Source organism: Schistocerca serialis, chromosome 1 (assembly GCF_023864345.2).
Source record: "Schistocerca serialis cubense isolate TAMUIC-IGC-003099 chromosome 1, iqSchSeri2.2, whole genome shotgun sequence".
In the NCBI taxonomy this organism is placed as follows: domain Eukaryota; kingdom Metazoa; phylum Arthropoda; class Insecta; order Orthoptera; family Acrididae; genus Schistocerca; species Schistocerca serialis.
The window spans coordinates 1,138,836,351-1,138,855,582 of record NC_064638.1 but is presented as its reverse complement, the minus strand read 5'-3'; the positions used below and the strand labels follow the sequence as shown (position 1 = coordinate 1,138,855,582).

Here is a 19,232-nt window from a genome sequence, read left to right as displayed (position 1 = left end):
ATTATTCAACATGGTGGCATTGCTGCCAGGGTTCCTCCGACCCATAATCCGTAGGTAGAGGTTATCTACTGTGGTAGTAGCTCTTTGGCGGCCGCAGCAACATCAACAGCTCCTGTGTCTCTGTATCTCCTCCATGTCCGAACAACATCGTTTATGTTCACTTAGGGATGCCTGGATATTTCCCTCGTTGAGAGCCCTTCCAGGCTCAAAGTAACTATGCCGACGCGATCGAACCGCAGTATTGACCGTCTAGGCATGGCTGAAGTACAGACAACACGAGCCGTGTACCTTCATCCTGGTGGAATGACTGGAACTGATCGGCTATCGGACCCCTCCGTCTAATAGGCACTGCTCACGCATGGTTGTTTACATCTTCGGGCGGGTTTAGTGCCATCTCTGAACAGTCAAAGGGACTGTGTCTGTGATACAATATACACTGTCAACGTTTATCTTCAAGGTAGAAATTTTTTTTATGTGGGTATACTCCGTTTTATACAGAACCATAAAATCACTGTAGAATGGACTAGGAGAATGAAACTAGTTGTGAACAAATAATATTAGTACAGCGCAAATGGAAACCCCAATTCTTCTAGTAAATTTATTGCTGTGGTACAGACTATGTAAAAACGTAAGGAAAAAAGTTCTGCAAGTAGCCAAATGAGTAAATTCCTATTATGCTGTTATCCTGTTTTGATCTGTAGTTGTTACAGATTCTCAGTTCATGCTAAACAGAACATGGTGTGATGAGTTTAACTGATCACAACATTATGAATATGTTTTTTGTTTTACAGGTATCCTGAAACACAATTTCTGAGAGATTGTATGGTATCTACGGAATCAGAAAGCACTCAACAATATTTTGCTGCTGTTATATACCTGTGTTACGTATAAAAAATGAAATTTACGTGATGTCAACTTAAATAAGAGTCGAAGAATCTGTTGGTACACGTCGAAGTCGACCTTGATTCAGTTTTCGATAATCGATTATGAAATTCTATCTGAAAGTGAAATATAGTTCGCCGATAAATGTGTGAAATAAAATAGTTGACAGATGGAACGTGTAGCGTCTAGTTGCGGTTTGTCCAAACGCCTACTACCAAATGCAGCTCACTGGGAGGTTTCCCGACCTCTCTGAAAGAACAGTGGGAATACTGCTGTGAGGGAACTTAGACAGTTGTTTCAGGTCAAGACGCATGTCAAGTTACTCTTGCATTAACGCACTGCTACTTGGACGACCACTTGAACCAAATGGAGAATTTTTCGAAAATATGTTAAATAGAACGTTGATAATAGAGTACAGTCGAATTAAATCAGGCGATTCTGAGAAAACTGTGTTAGGAAAAGATGCTTGTAGACTACCTTAGTTCTTAAACAAGGGCTTGGTTGTATCAGCTGTCCAGAAGTGCTTCTCTCAATATTACAATAAGTACCTGCTTCTGTACCTCCTGATACTTGATCACAGATTGGGTCCCTTTTACACATTCAACTAAAATAAATTAAAGAGATCTTAATGGTTCCATAGCTGTTTCGTCATTGGTGTATAGTCTTTAATACTGTCTGGCTCGTCTTGTTTACCCTCTCAGCCTGAAGGTACGCTGACGATTATCCCGTAACATCTAGTAAGTCAACACCATAAAACCATTCATCATCCATTTATCACATGTAGGTAGAATACTCAACGATCAAAGACTTGTGAATGGCTTTGTTTATTTTACCCAAAGGACTACGGCTGGAGCCAATCTGAGACGAGCACCATCCTGAGCGCCTTCTTCTGGGGCTATGTGGTGACGCTGGCGCCTGCCGGGTGGGCGGCGGACAGGTTCAATTCGAAGAACTTGTTGTCGGCCTCGCTCATCCTCTCCGGTATCTTCACCATGCTCACAGAGGTGGCTGCAGATACTGGCGGCGTGGTGCTCGTCTGTGCATTCAGAGTAGCTACGGGTCTCTCTCAGGTACGTAGCTGTGACATCCCTACCGCCAAGACATTATTCGTGTAGTACTTGTCCCGCTTTCAGCACACAGAGTAACTACATTAACACACTTCACAGCTTCACTTTTTGCAGCGAAACTGGCTCTCACACATGTCAACATGTTAAGAGATCCGTGAAACAATATGAGGCACAACGCCAAGTTGTGGACCAAGACGTATCTTAGCAGCTTTGTGACACATGATGTACATGTACAGACACATTTCATGCTGTAAGACTGGACATGGAGCGTGTGTGGCACTTATAGTATGCCTGCACCATACCAGTATCAATATAGGCAATAAATATACACGATGCAGAACCTTTTTTTCATACTGCATCCCTATATATTTATTCCTTAATAAAATTTGTCATTAAAAATATATATAAACTAACAGCTCAATTCATGGAATCAATACTAGAAATAAGAATAATCTTCACAAGGATTTAAAGTCACTTAGTATTGTACAAAAGAGTGTGCATTATTCAGGAACACACATTTTCAATAATTTGCCAGGAGCCATAAAAAGCTTACTAAGCAATGAAATTCAGTTTAAGAGAAGCCGAAAGGATTTATTGGTGGCCAACTCCTTTTACTCCATTGGTGAATTTCTCAGTAGAACCAATTGGTTTGTGCATATACACTCCTGGAAATTGAAATAAGAACACCGTGAATTCATTGTCCCAGGAAGGGGAAACTTTATTGACACATTCCTGGGGTCAGATACATCACATGATCACACTGACAGAACCACAGGCACATAGACACAGGCAACAGAGCATGCACAATGTCGGCACTAGTACAGTGTATATCCACCTTTCGCAGCAATGCAGGCTGCTATTCTCCCATGGAGACGATCGTAGAGACGCTGTATGTAGTCCTGTGGAACGGCTTGCCATGCTATTTCCACCTGCCGCCTCAGTTGGACCAGCGTTCGTGCTGGACGTGCAGACCGCGTGAGACGACGCTTCATCCAGTCCCAAACATGCTCAATGGGGGACAGATCCGGAGATCTTGCTGGCCAGGGTAGTTGACTTACACCTTCTAGAGCACATTGGGTGGCACGGGATACATGCGGACGTTCATTGTCCTGTTGGAACAGCAAGTTCCCTTGCCGGTCTAGGAATGATAGAACGATGGGTTCGATGACGGTTTGGATGTACCGTGCACTATTCAGTGTCCCCTCGACGATCACCAGTGGTGTACGGCCAGTGTAGGAGATCGCTCCCCACACCATGATGCCGGGTGTTGGCCCTGTGTGCCTCGGTCGTATGCAGTCCTGATTGTGGCGCTCACCTGCACGGCGCCAAACACGCATACGACCATCATTGGCACCAAGGCAGAAGCGACTCTCATCGCTGAAGACGACACGTCTCCATTCGTCCCTCCATTCACGCCTGTCGCGACACCACTGGAGGCGGGCTGCACGATGTTGTGGCGTGAGCGGAAGACGGCCTAGCGGTGTGCGGGACCGTAGCCCAGCTTCATGGAGACGGTTGCGAATGGTCCTCGCCGATACCCCAGGAGCAACAGAGTCCCTAATTTGCTGGGAAGTGGCGGTGCGGTCCCCTACGGCACTGCGTAGGATCCTACGGTCTTGGCGTGCATCCGTGCTTCGCTGCGGTCCGGTCCCAGGTCGTCGGGCACGTGCACCTTCCGCCGACCACTGGCGACAACATCGATGTACTGTGGAGACCTCACGCCCCACGTGTTGAGCAATTCGGCGGTACGTCCACCCGGCCTCCCGCATGCCCACTATACGCCCTCACTCAAAGTCCGTCAACTGCACATACGGTTCACGTCCACGCTGTCGCGGCATGCCGCCAGTGTTAAAGACTGCGATGGAGCTCCGTATGCCACGGCAAACTGGCTGACACTGACGGTGGCGGTGCACAAATGCTGCGCAGCTAGCGCCATTCGACGGCCAACACCGCGGTTCCTGGTGTGTCTACTGTGCCGTGCGTGTGATCATTGCTTGTACAGCCCTCTCGCAGTATCCGGAGCAAGTATGGTGGGTCTGACACAGCGGTGTCAATGCGTTCTTTTTTCCATTTCCAGGAGTGTATATAAGTACAATATAACTTCTGCACAATTTCAGTACAGTAATGTGTTCATTGTAAATAAATGTGTGTGTGTGTGTGTGTGTGTGTGTGTGTGTGTGTGTGTGTGTATAAGTACAATCTAACTTCTGCACCAGTTCAGTGCAGTAATGTGTTCATTGTAAATAAGTATTTAGTAGTTGTATTACACGTTTATTAGCTTATAAATAAATAAAAAACTGTTTATTTTAAGTTCAGTGCATTAGTATTTCTAATATGATTCTTTCATATAGCGTTCATTAAAAAATGACGACCATGCCACTTGGGACCTGTATAATGGTACATTAGCTTATTTGTTTGAGTTGTAAATATTTGTCATGTATTGTTGTTTTTCTGGCATGTTCTACATCCTGGAGGACCTCCTCACTACGGATCGATTGGAATGAAAGTAAATCTAATTTAATCTAATCTAATACAACAGATAGAGCTAACCAGCGCTGCCTTAGATTGTTGAATAAGGACATCGTAGTCGTCAGCAACACATAGGTATGATAGTAATCCTGGGGCATAGAGAAACACAAGTACCTCAAGTCAGAAGTGTAGGGAGCACGCTGAGTGCTCAGCACTCCAGCACTCTACTCAAGTTGATTTGCAAAAAATTGTCCTTCGTGAATAGACCTGAAATGTGGGTATTACCATAAATTTGATCTTCGTGATGCACCGACTTTTACATAGAAAATTATTATCTTTCTCATGATTTCTAGAAATATTTACAGCAGAAACATTCCAACGAATAAAACCTGAAATGTTTAATTAAAAAGTACGAGACGGGTCCAATAAGCACGTTTCCCTATTTTATAAAAGAAACTACACAGAATTTATCATTTTGAAATAGTTTTATTGACATTATACAATGCTTCTGTTATTTTCTAGATAGTGAGGTGTTTTTCCAAGCATTTTTGGTAACGTGACTGAAGTTTTTAAAAGCCATTCTTGTACCAGGTTGGGTCCCGTGCTCGTAACCAGCTCTTAACTGTTAATGTGGCTTCATCACCGGTATTGAAGCGCTTACCTTCAAGACGGCCTTTGAGATGAGGGTGTACATGAAAATCACTTGAGGCAAAATCTGGTGAATACGGAGGATGCAGGAGCATTTCCCAGTTGATTCTTCCGAGCTCCGCCTGGGTCATTCGAGCTGCGTGATGCAGACCATTGACATGATGGGAGATAACTTTGTGAGACAAAGATCCAGGACGTTTTCCTTTGATGACGGCTCATAATTCCTTAAGACATTACTTCTCAGCATTAATTGTCGTGTTGCGAGGCAGGTAGTGAACGAGTAACAATGTCTGGCAGCACCAAAAGAGGGATGGCATTACTTACCCTATGGAATGTACGACCTTCGCCATTTTTGGGAACTTCGCCAGGTTTCTTCCACACCGTGCTGTGACGTTTCGCCTCAGTTGCCGAATGATGGACTCAGGTCTCACTGCCATGCGAATTATCTACAGCCTTCTCCACAAGCAGATGTTAAGCCACGATGTGTGTCGACAGTGGGTTGTTGTTTTGCTGCGGAAAACTGAGCGCAGCTCACAAGTGGGCAAACTTTGTAGTGGTATCTCCATGCATGCCATGTGTTTTTTGTTTCACAGAGATGTAAAATAGGGAAACTTGCTATTGGGTGACCCTCTAAAACCTTTCAGAAACACATCTCAAACGCGTACATAATGTCCAGCATGTTTTTGAGGAATACCTGTCTTAACTTTTATGTCCAAATTATTAAACTTCTTTCCAGGTTCAGCAGTGATGAATTTTCATTTCTTTTCTTTCAAGATCTACACTCATAGCTTCATCTATGAGAATACTCAAGTTTTTAGATACTATTACAGCTATGTAAATTATGTAAGGTAAAATCATAACTAATTTCAAATTGTCCGAACCCTTCTTGTTAGATAATTATCATTTTTATACTCCAATACTAGAATATGCAAGTACACATGAACTGTAGCAGTCTAAAATAAAGAATCTTCGCATCAGGAAAGCCTCGCCTTGGAATTTTCCTATGATTACTGTTGCTTGAGTCAAGTTGTTCATCAGATTCACAGCGAGTCTTGTTCCACTGCATAGCTTCGGTTGAATCAGATTGCATAATATGATTATCGCCGAGCCGACCTTGAGCTGCAAATCGAGCGGTGGCATTCCTGGCAGATCCATGTAATTCAGGAATTGAATTTAATAACTGTCGGTCTCATCTGGATCTGTAATGGAATCGATCGAATTACGTGAATGCAATTTAGCAGGGATCTGACAGTGAATTTTTATGTTCATATTGTCTAAGTCCTCATTTCTCGCTCCCAAAACGGTTGTTTCGCTCATCCATAGTTTTTGTAATTTGCACTTTCGTTACCAATCTTCGTTCAGTGTTGCGAATTGACAAAAATTAGGTGGAAACGCAATGAGCCCAGTGGAAGCGTCAACCGGAATTTTTTCACTGCCAGTTGCTTGGAAAACACTTCCGGCGCACCGTCATTTCGTAACGGAACTCGCATATTCGTTGTTAGCTTGAGACTTATCACGTGTCTCTTCAAAGACGTCCAAATTGTTGTGCAAATCTTTCAACGTTCGATCGAGTGCCTACAGTGCTAGCTTGTGCGACATCGTTTACTCATCTCAAATGACTAATTCTGTGGTACTTTAGCCACTGCTTATTTTTTTTTTCAATGTTGCATGTCAATTCATTTATAGTTTACAAATTCAGTGGCAGTTTGAGAGCAGGATGAGCTGTTCGACCTCCCTCGAACACTTTGACAGCGATCCTAGATGATAACCAAGCCAGCGCTATTTGACTTTGTGCCCAAATAGAAGCTAAAATATATTAAATTAGGAACGTTTTACCAGTTCCACCAGGTGCATCTATGAAGAAGATTTCTCCGTACGCGGTTTTCTGCTGCTGATTCAAAAGTTGGACCTGTGTTTGCGCTGACTGACTCAAAGCATCTCGATCGTATTGCCGTTGTCGTTCAATTTCTAGACTGAATGCATCGTGCATGGTGCGATTCGGTGCTGGTATTCCTAATTAGTTCAACATTTTGCCGGTGTAAATCCTCTATAGAAGTTAACGCCTCGTTGTGGATCTCCGCGTAAAATTCAAGTTCGTTATTCTCTATTATCGTACTATCGTACTCACTAGACAGAGGATTCCTTCAGCTATATTGTCTTTGATTTTGTTCCACAAATGAAGTGGGACCGTTGAAATACGTGTTGAATGATGATGGCAAAAAGTGATCGAATTTGTTGCGCTGTAGACGAAATAACAGCATCAGCGAGTGTGTGATCCCAGTGAGTCTCATCCTTGAGCAAATACAATGATTGACAGACTGCTCGATAGACTGCGCACAACTCGCTTTTGACAGTACTTAAGAATTTAAATGAAGTCGGTCAACGAACACTAACCAGTAACAAATGCAGGTAGCAACATTCGTCATTGTTCGAATGAACTGTCTAAATGCGTCCCAATGGGTGGGATGAATATACAGAGGGGTCCAAAAGAATGTACCCACTGTTTAAAAGTCCATAACTGGCAAACTAATTGACGAAGTTGTCTCATCTTTGGTAGTGCAATAGTTTGTAGTTCCGGCAATCGTCACGAAAGCGTTGTATTGCGTTGTTTTGTTTTGTCAGATAACAGTCGCCAGGTAGTCAGTGTTTTGTTCTTAGCTGCACCTAGTTACTCGAGTAAACATGACTGGCGCAAGGCCTGCATACGATGAAAGGAAGTCAATTTTGAAATGGTATTTTAAGTGCGAAAACATTAATGAGGTTCAATGGCAATGGCAAAATGAATATCAAACAGAGCCACCGACACGTTTAATGATTCGTCGCATTCGAGACAAATTTGAAGCCGAAGGCTGTGTTAAAGATGTACACAAACAACGATAAGGACGACCTGTAACAGTATCAAGTCCAGCTAACTCCCGTCGTGTGTTACAACAGTTCACCCGCTCACCACAGAAGTCTGTGAGACAGTGTGCCCGTGAAACTGGAGTGAGTCGCTCAAGTGTGCGGCGAATGTTGAAGACAGCAAAATGGAAGTGCTACATCCCACTATTGCTACACGCAATGTACGACGACGACCCAGATCGTAGAAGGGAGTACTGCTAGTGGTTTACTAACATGTTGCGCAACGATGAAGAGTTTGCAGAGATGACTGTGTGGTCTGATAAGGCACAGTTCAAACTCAATGGTACAGTAAATTGCCACAATTGCATCTACTGGGCGCCGAAAATCCGATCGTCCATGTAGACAAAGCCGTGAATTTGCCAGGAGTAAATGTGTGGTGTGGGTTGTCTTACGAGGCTTGATTGGGCCATTCTTCCTTGACGGCACAGTTACCGGTGAGGGGTACCTTCAGATGCTTCAGACATCCATTTTACCTGCCATCCGAGACTTGTATGGAGACGGAAGAGTTTACTTTCAACAAGATGGTGCCCCTGCCCACTACCAAAATCGTGTTAGAGCGTATCTCGACGAAAATCTACCAGGAAGATGGATAGGCCGTAGAGGTGCTGTGGAGCATCCACCACGTTCCCCAGACCTAACTCCTCTGGACTTTTACCTGTGGGGAACACAAAAGGACGTCGTTTACCGACAAAAACCACTCACACTGGATGAACTTCGAGAATCCATTGTACATTCATGTGCAAATATCCAACTGAACACTTTGCAGTCAGTAGTTCGTGCTGCAGTTCGGCAGTTCGGTGTGTGGATGTTAATGATGACCATTTCGAACACCTAGAGTGATATCTTTAAGTTGGACTTTAAGCTACACTTTCACCAAAAATGAGACAACTCCCTCAATTAGTTTGAAAGTTATGGACTTTTAAACAGTGGATACATTTTTTTGGACCCCTCCGTACATTCACGTAAGCAGGAACAGGCTTTCACTGTTTCCGACGGCGGAGGTTTTTTTTTTTTTTTTTTTTTTTTTTTTTTTTTTTGATGAATCGTTCCACGGGGGCGTTCCACGTGAAATATCTCGACGTCTCCGAGTAAAGTAGTGTTCTTGCAAATGGATCACTTGCGCATGTGCTTGTCAGCGTTGTCGCAGATGGTCGTTTAGCTCTCTGCACTGCGTTTGCTGCTGTCAAATAAACTCGTTGTCCATTCTCCAGGTGCACAGCTAAATGGCCCACAGTAAGATGAGGATCACGTATGGAGAATGAAAAGATTCTCCAAATGGGGACATAAAAATCATACGTTTGCCCTTTTCGTTTATTTCTTGACCTGTAAGTGAATAATGAATTTTTGTTAGGTATCTCATTGAAACACTATTAGCAACATTGCTACGTACCGGTTAATTGGTGGATCATGGTCTCGGTTAATGGATTAATCATCTTAATCAAAAAATAATATCCATCCTCTCCCCGGCAAACCATTCTGTGGCGAGACACCAAATTCTCGCCAACAACCACAATGACAACTTCATTCAGTGTCGGTGTACTGATCTTTTGTCTGGTCTGATCACTATCTTGTGATAATCCGAAGCAAACATTTCTATTCAGGTCTTGAACAATTTGACCAATTGATTGTGTTCACGTAAGGATCTTTCGCTTTACCGTACTACTGATGGCACAACGCTGATTGATTTCATCATAAGGATTTCAGAAGAAATAAATCTGAAGAAAATTTGATCAGCACTCACTGGCGACAATAATGCTCCTGCACGATGGTGAATTTGTTCTCGGATCTATTAATATAAAAAGAAATTATTAATTTACGAACCTCGGTGACACTTGGTGAATAGTTAATGTTTCTGTGATGTGTCGTGTACTTGATCTGGGATTCAGTTTAAAAAGATTTTCCCTTAAAGTTGGGTTAAAACATTGTTGATCGATAATATTCGCCCGAAATGATGTCATTTGGAACTGATGTTGCATTTTTGTACTCTGATCACCAGAGCATTATGACCAGCGACCTCCTACCGATATAAACCCTTCCTGGCTATAGCAGCATCACCTGGCGAGGAATGACTGCTAGTCAGACACACGCACGGCTTAGTAATTTTTCCTTCTTCAGCAACTATAGTCGTGTATATAGAAATAGCAAGCAACCAGCTGCATATAAGAAATTTAATTTCTCGACCGGTTTCTGGCACTTAGTGCCCTTCTGCAGAAGGCATAACTTTCTGAAGAAGGGCACTAAGTACCCGAAAGCAGTCAAGAAATTAAATTTTTTATAAGCAACTTATTCTTTCATTGTTTACACATGCCCAGTGCATGTTGTATCAGTGAGCATGCTGTCCATGTTTGGAATGAGGAGTTTGAGGGAGGGCAGATTGTGTTGGCCCAAAGGCTCGGTAAGAAGCTTTCGGAAACTGCATGACTTGCCGGGTGTTCGAGGAGTGGTGAGTGTATTCAACAAGTGGCGAATCAACATCCATAAGTGGTGGGGTTGGGTATCCACCAGTCATTACATATGTCGGACGTCGTTGGTTGGGCAGACTTGTAAAACAAGACAGTTGGCTAACTGTTGCAGAACTAACATCACACGTCAATACTGGACAGAGTACAAGTATGTCGGAACACACACTGCACGGAACACTCCCAACGATGCGCCTCCGTTGAGGACGAGCCATGCTTGTGCATGGCCGATAGCACATCGGCAACTAACTCTGAAATGAGGACGTGACCATCGGCACTGGCCGTTGGCACAGTGGCAGTGCGTTACATGTACTGACGTATCCCGATACCTTCTTCGTCATGGCGATGGGAGAATGCGAATACGTCGTCTTCCAGGCGAACACCTCCTTGACATCTGTACTGTGGAACGGAGAAAAGCGGGCGGGACCATTCACGGGGCCACCTACGCGTCCAGTGGAGCTCATGTAAGGCACCATGAGGACCAAGCAGTATCACACACTTGTTAAAGACCATGTACAACCCTTCATGATGATCATGCTTCCCGCAGCAGTGGAATTTTTCAACAAGATAATGCGCCATGACAAAAGACGAGGAGTGTGATGAGTTTGTTCCAGGAATACAGTGGCGAGTTTCAGTCGATGTCGTAGCTCCCCAACTCAATCTGCAGCCGATCGAATACATCGGCGATTTGTCTGAACATGGTGTCAGAGTTCAGCGCCCCGCTTCCCGGAATTTACGAAAATTAGGCGAGTTTTGTGTGCAAATGTGGTGTCAGCACCCTCCAGCGGCCTATCAAGGCCTCACCGTTTCCACTCTACTATGCTGCACCGCTGTTATCCATGCCAAAGATGGACGTACTGGCTATTGGTTAGATGGTCGTAATGTTTCGGCTGATCGGTGTGTATACTGCAAGACATTGTTCGGTGGAGGTGGCTCTGGCTCTGGTGGCGATGTATATTACGGTAATTTGACCTATCCGATCGCACAACATAATCATGGTCGTTCGCTTCGAAATCTCAAAGCATTGTAATGTTGCCAGACATTGTTCCGATGTCAACCAGTACACAAGCGACGTAATCGATTGTTGTATCGTACCTGAACGCCAAACTTTCAACTCATATTATTACGTTTGGCCGTCGGTTTGCCTCCAAGCGCTGGTTGCGCACTTCGTCAGTCCCATTGAATAGATAACCATACAGTTGATTCGTCTTGCGGGTACGACAATCGATATTTCAACGCCTCACTGTGGCATTTTTCCAAAGAAATAAACCACGAACTGAAATGAAATGTTTGCAGCACACCATATTACCACGAACTGATATCAATCTAGTTTTATTTTATTTTATTTTATGAAATCAATTGACAGCAGAGCACTCAAATCGACCGGCACGTTTCTTTCATAGAGATTTGCATACAAAAATACCATCTAAATTGCCGACTTTTCCGGTAAATTTTCCACACATTTTCTTTCATACAAATCTTGTCCCAACAATTGTGAACACAACAAAAAAATCAGCCACATCACTCGAGTTGTTCTCAACTGACGGTCTTTTATACATGCGGCAGCTGTTTTTTATTTACATAGATATGTTTAACTCAAAATGCAAAATGTCTTCATTCAAAAGTTCACAACAATTCTAGTATTCCCAAATGCAATAAGGGAATCATCTACACACCTACCTAAAGATAAAGAAACATCATAATTATTTAGAATAAATTGATTAATTTTATCTTTCATGTGTCAAACTTCTTGCACTTCTTATAAATCTCCTTCTAAAGGTAACAGAATTAGTAGAACTTACCATTGTAAATTTGTCTCCTAAATTATCTTCAGTTACAAACCAACTTCCTTCTTTTAGTTACATAAGAAATTTATTGCAATTGAGTAGAAAGGGCGGAAGTGACAAAAAGTGATTATTAAGAAAATGAGATGAAAGATATTTGATCATATGGACTTCATTCAGTGACTTACCAAAAACTTGTAGAGCATTCACACATTTTTACCGGTCTATTGTACAATCACATATGAGAAAAAATTAGAAAAATCCCATACATTATACTTTATAAAATTATTCTTGTCAATTTCAATTTGTTTGTGCATCTGCAAGAATTCTGAAAGTTGTGTCGTAAGAAAACGTTAAATGTCAGTTGAAATTCAATGTCTTTGCTTCAACTTTTTTGTCCAATATTTAATAAAAGTTAAAAACATTCGTATATTATTCCTTAATAATTATATTACATTATATGATTCTTTAGCAACAATATCTGTGTTAAATCAAAGCTACCTCGATTCATTTAAACATTAAATTCTTATGTAGGCCAAGTACCAAAACAAAATGGCAACTTTTGTTGATTACCTAATTCAAAGACGTAAGAGCTTAAAGTTTGTTTGATAAGTGAGAATTTCACAGTAAACCATTTTACGTGACGTACAAAGTATCATTTTTTGATGTTAATACAACATGAAGGAGAAATCATTATCTTAAGGGCGAATGATAATGACTAGAGGTGAAACGGATGTGCAACAGCTATCCAGTATCGGGCCTGTCTGGCACAGTTTACTGTCTGGCTGGATACCAACCAGTAGGCCAAGATCTGAGGGCTAGTGGATTTTCAATAAATTATGAAAATGTCATAAAATCGACTTTATTTAATTCACATATAACTCTAAACACAAACAAAATTTTGATATCTTCACATAAAAGCGTTGAGAAAAAATTTATTTTAAGAAAAGAATAAATTAGTATTCATACTGTTGCAAGGTAGTCAGAGATAACTTCTGGCAGCTTTATAAAATACTAGCACTGCGTCGCATTAGCTGACCACCAAATTAGAGTCGCGATTGCAAATGATTCGAACTGTCTTCAAATAATAGTTAATCTCACTTGCAATCGTGTTTGTTTCTTGTGCATCTCAGTGAATATTATTATCTTCACTTACCAACTCGTTAAAGCAATCCCAAAATGTGTCGTAAGTTTTGCGAGACACAGTTGATTCAGTCTTGTCTCCTCTACTTCTTTCAACTGGCATTCTTCGCAAAATTCCTATGAGATCTTCTTTCGAGCTCTTTTAGTTTCAACAATCCCCAAACAATCTGTGTCGAATCTTGGGTCTAAAAATTTGCAGTCAAGTAATTTGGATCTTCATTTAAGAAGCTGAAACGACTTTCTAATCCAGCTTCCAATAAGGCTTTCGTCTGTTGTAAGTCAGAGGTCCTTTCTGCTGTTTCTGCCATATCTTAATACTTATTTAGTACCACAACATGTAGTTTTACTTTGGATATGCAGGAGAGACGAGAACTTATTTTCGCAATTTCTTCAAGGACTTAAAAAGCTTAACTCACTTCTCCATCACACATTACTGATGAGACATAAAATTGCTAAGCGTATCATAAACAGTCCCATGCAGACGTAGCTGGTTTTTGTTTCCATAAGCGCTCTATCATATAAAAGGTGGAATTCCGTCTCGTGCTGATATCTTGCACTAAATGATGCTCTGATAAATTTAGCTCCTTCTGGATGTGTTTTTTTTTATTTTTTTATTTCTACCTAAGCGTAATGATTGAACTGCGTACGAGATGTATACCAGTAGCGATTATTCCTTCTACTACAGACTGGATCTTCAATGGCTCACTTATAATCCTCTGAAGCGAATTGATGGAACATCTAAAAGAATTATACTCACTTTCTTGAACAACTTGCTTGGAAAATGTCCCTGCGATCTGCGACGGAATTAAGCCTCTTTGTGACGCAAGAGGAGACAGCCGAAGTTGCAACTAAGACGGATGTTTATTTAGTCGGTGACCGGTTTTGGGACACGACATTCTCAAACCAACCAATGTTTTCAAAGTAAAATGTTCGTCAAAGTAGCAGTAAACAAAGTGAGTTCAGATGCGTATGGTCGCAACTAACGTTCGTTAACTAACGGTAACTTTAGTTGGTATTGTAAGATTAGGTACACATCTTGGTCACTGCTATTCAAGAGGACATTTTGTTTGAAAAACCGTGGTTGGTTTGAGAACCGGTCACCGACTAAATAGACACCCATTTTAGTTGCTGCTATGGTGTCTCTTTTTGCATCACAATCTAAAAATGAGTTGCTTCCCACTATACCCAGCACACTGGAATTATGTAACTTCTTTGTTGTATTTTCTCCATCATGACAACTTTGATAAGACTTGACAGCAAGAGCTCTGTGTTCCAGCCGAGTTGTAAAGTTTGTTCTAGGACTGTTGCAAGTCCGGTCCATTCTGTTACAGATAATGGCTCATTGTCTAGTGCAATCATATGGCCGGTCAGAGTGGCCGAGCGATTCTAGGCGCTACAATCTGGGACTTCGCGACCGCTACGGTCGTAGGTTCGAATCCTGCCTCGGGCACGGATGTGTGTGATGTCCTTAGGTTAGTTAGGTTTAAGTAGTTCTACGTTCTAGGGGACTGATGACCTCAAAAGTTAAGTCCCATAGTGCTCAGAGCCATTTGAACCATTTTTTTGCAATCATATCTGCTATTAAACAATAAATATTTTTGCCTCTTACTTCGTGTACCTCCCAAAGCAATATGCTTTTCAAACGTTCTTTTTTTCTATGTTGAAGACGAATTTGTATTGCGGGATGGCTCAAGACGATGAAGCGCCGAGGGAGGCGGTAACTTTATTAACTGCTTGAAATTTATCGGGTTTTTTCGTTGTCAAATGCGTTTTCATAGCTGAAGTACTAATCAGAAAATAAAATGTGTCATTAGGTTTCAGGTAGCTCCTGACCTCTGTGAGCTCGCTCACACTACTCATTACGACATGCTCCGCGGAAATGTTCAGCCGAATATCGGACCGATGAGTAGCCGGCCATTCAGCTATCAGGACGGCCGGACATCTGGTATCCAGCCAAACAACTATCCGTTTCATCTCTGGTAGTGGCAGTAGTGCTACGATGTTTTTTTTCCTAAATTTTTATTTACCATACGTTTCCTTGCTATTTTAGGGTTTGGTATTCCCATCCACACATTCCTTGCTGGCAAAATGGATCCCACCCAAAGAAAATGCTGTATTGGGAACTGCTGTTTACTCAGGTGACTTATGTTCAGTATAGCATTCTAATTTGCTTGTAATGGTTTTATGTGCGTATAGTTTCAACGCAAGTGAATGATGTATGGATGGTTTTGAGAAACCTCTTATTAGTTCAGCGAAAAGTTTGAGAAACATTCCACTATTGTGCGGTTGCAGAATTATAGAGTTCTATTTTCTTCAATGTGTCAAGCATAGTACTCTTTAATCTCGAGAAGTGTGGTATGGTTTGCGAATATGATACTGTTGACAATCAAAACTGGTTGAAGATGATATAACTTTGCAACCAGTTGGTTACAACTGCATCATGATTTCAATAAATATTAATCTGTAATTCATTTAGTTTTGGTAGTGGACTTCGAGAAACGATCAGCTTTTCTCTTTAAAAATGAAGCTATAATGACATTGTTTTCTCGACATTACTGTAGGCGATCAGCTGGGCACAGTAATAGCAATGATGACATCAGGAGCAATAGCTCAGAGCGCCGTTGGGTGGCCATTTATCTTCTACTTCTTTGGTGGACTTTCCATCATTTGTGGAGCGATCTTATTCTGGTTTGGAGAGAATACCCCATCTCAACACAAGTATATTTCTAGAGCAGAACTTACTTTTATTGAAGAATCTTGCAAGGACGTCTCACGTGAACAAGAGGTAAGATACAAGCTATTTATTATGAAATACATATTTTTGTTGTATATTTTATTACTGAGACGGTTTTATGTACGTGGTTTACAGAAATTTCCAACGCCGTGGGTATCGATTTTCACATCACTGCCCGTATTTTCTCTCGTAGTAGTTACTATGACTCAGAACTGGGGATTCTTCACGCTCCTGACAGAGACGCCAACGTATTTAAGTAACGTTCTTGGATTTGACATTGAATCTGTAAGTAAAACGGCTTACATCATTAACTGTACTTTTTTGTAAGAAGTGTGACAGTAGTTGTTAGCCGAGAAAATAATTGTGGAGTGCTTTTCTCCACTGTTTGATCCATTGCACATATCAGTATTCTGGTGTGCTTTCGACTTTGCTGGTAACTTTATAAATGAGTCTGGAAAAATTACAGATATTGTGTGGATTACCGAAACTGTTGCTGATAATCAAAGAATTGCACGTGTGACGAGGGTCTCCCGTCGGGTCGACCGTTCGCCTGGTACAAGTCTTTCGATTTGACGCCAATTCGGCGACTTGCGCGTCGATGGGGGTGAAATGATGATGATTAGGACAACACAATACCCAGTCCCTGAGCGGAGAAAATCTCCGACCTTAAGCCTGCCAAGGACGCTCGCAAACCATTGGAAAAAGCTGTAGTGCATAGGATTCCATGCAACTGTCGAGATTGATATTTTCACTCTGCAGCGGAGTGTGCGCTGGTATGAAACTTCCTGGCAGATTAAAACTGTATGCCCGACCGAGACTCGAACTCGGGACCTTTGCCTTTCGCGGGCAAGTGCTCTACCATCTGAGCTAGCGAAGCACGCGGGGTACTCACGCCGGGTACTCACAGCTTTACTTCTGCCAGTACCTCGTCTCCTACCTTCCAAACATTACAGAAGCTCTCCTGTGGAGATGTTTATGTGGGTACCTGTTTAAAAACGTTTGGAGGAGCACAAGGGCAATTGTAGAAGAGGAGAAACGGAACGATCAGCTGTTGCGGAGCATGCTTTCCAGCCAGGTAGCCACCATATTCGTTTCGAGGAGACGAAAGTACTAGCGGCCACAAGGGGATATTACGAAAGGCTCTACAGGGAGGCAATCGAAATCGCCAAACACCCTAATAATTTCAGTCGAAAGGAGGAGGGCGTGAAATTAAACGATATATGGATGCCGGTGTTGAAGAAGATGTGTACCACCCGTCCACTACTGCGTGATGGCAACGGCGATCAACGGCAGCGGGCAGCGGCCAATTGCACTGACGTTCATGCGATTCTAGACGCTTCAGTCTGGAACCGCGTGACCGCTACGGTCACAGGTTCGAATCCTGCCTCGGGCATAGATGTGTGTGATGTCTTCGGTTAGTTAGGTTTAATTAGTTCTAAGTTGTAGGGGACTGCTGACCTCAGATGTTAAGTCCCATAGTGCTCAGAGCCATTTGAACCATTTTGCACTGACGTTTTCAAAACAGGTGACGTCGCGCCTCGGCGCGGGAGGCGCGGACACGGAATTTAGCGGCAGTCAGTAGCGAGCCAGTGGGTGTGTTGGACCTCCCATCAAGCTACAGACCCCCTTGAAGATGTCCCCCGCAGACGGGGACGAAACGCTGGGAATTCACACAGAATTAATCAACCGACCACGGCATAACAGCCCGGATAATTATAATGGACATGTCATACTCCAAGTACCAAGAGATGATGAATATGACGTACTGTTTCGTCACAATTGTTTCGGTTGCGTTGACTGGTTCGAAAGGAGATGTACACTGAGATGACAGAAGTCATCGGATAGCAATATGCACCTACACTAATGCCGATAGTATCGCGGACACAAGGAATAGAAGGGCAATGCATTGGAGGAGCTATCATTTGTGCTCAGATGATTCATGTGGAAAGGTGTCCGTCGTGAGTATGGCCGCACGAAGGGATTGTTATTTGGAGCTAGACACATGAAATATTCCATTTCGGAAATCGTTAAGGAATTTAATCTTCCGAGATCCGTAATAGATTCCAGGCCTTACCTGTCACCACGGACAAAGCAGCGGTGTTTGCGTAGGTTTGTTAGTGCTAAGAAACAAGCAATTCTGCTTGAAATAACGGCAGGTATCAATATGAGACGTACTACGATTGTATCCGTTAGGACATTGCGACAAAATGAGGCGTTAATGGGGTATGGGAGCAGACGACCGACGCGTGTGCCTTTGCTAACAGTAGGACGTCGCCTGCTGCGACTCTCCTGGACTCGTGACCCTGTCGGATCCTTGACGACTGCAAAACAGTGGCCTAGTCGTATGAGTCTCGATTTCAGTTGGTCAGGAACTATGGTAGGGTTCGAGTGCGGCGCAGACCCCATGAAGCCCATGACCTAAGTTGTCCTCCAGCACTGTGCAAGCTGGTGGCGGTTCCATAATGGTGTGGGCCGTGTTTACTTGGAATGGACTGGATCTTCTGGTCCAACTGAGATGATCATTCACTGGAAACGGTTATGTTCGGCTACTTGGGGACAATTTGCAGCCGTTCAGGACTTCATTTTCGCAAAACCCGATGCCACGTCACTGGACCACAATTATTCGCGATCGGTTTGAAGAACATTCTGGACAATTCGAGTGAAATGAACCCCATCGAACATTTATGGGACGTAGTCGAGGGGTCAGTTCATGCAAATCCTGCACCGGCAAGACTTTCGCATTTATGGATGGCTATGAAGGCAGCATTGCTCAATATTTGTGCACAGGATTTCCAACGACTCATTAATTCCATGCGACCTTCAGTTTCTACACTAAGCCGGGAAAAAGGAGTCCTCCACTATATTAGGAAGCATACCAAGACTTTTGTCACCTCAGTGTAGACTTCGTACACTTTCGTAAAACATTTTGTTGTAATAATTGGCGCTCACGTCGACAGCTACCTCTACAGAAATGATATATCAAAGGAAAAGGGAGTGTATGCTGTGTTTCAAGTTACTCTGGGCTAGCAAGTCAATATCTTGTACACTCGGCAGAAAAAGAATAAAAACAAAAACAAAAAAACGAGGCCACTGCAGAAAAAAATTGCAGAAAATTCGGACCATCTGGCAACAGCAGCAGAGAAAC

At 42.7% G+C, this 19,232-nt stretch overlaps 1 protein-coding gene across 1 annotated transcript in view; it reads left to right on the top strand.

Annotated features, from left to right (window-relative positions):
• Positions 1 to 19,232, top strand: part of LOC126455936 (putative inorganic phosphate cotransporter) — a 49,244-nt gene that overhangs the window by 4,939 nt on the left and 25,073 nt on the right. The window contains exons 2-5 of the mRNA XM_050091698.1: positions 1,722 to 1,952; positions 15,404 to 15,491; positions 15,915 to 16,138; positions 16,223 to 16,372. Coding sequence (XP_049947655.1) covers positions 1,722 to 1,952; positions 15,404 to 15,491; positions 15,915 to 16,138; positions 16,223 to 16,372 — 693 coding nt within the window. The remainder of the gene's footprint in view (positions 1 to 1,721; positions 1,953 to 15,403; positions 15,492 to 15,914; positions 16,139 to 16,222; positions 16,373 to 19,232) is intronic.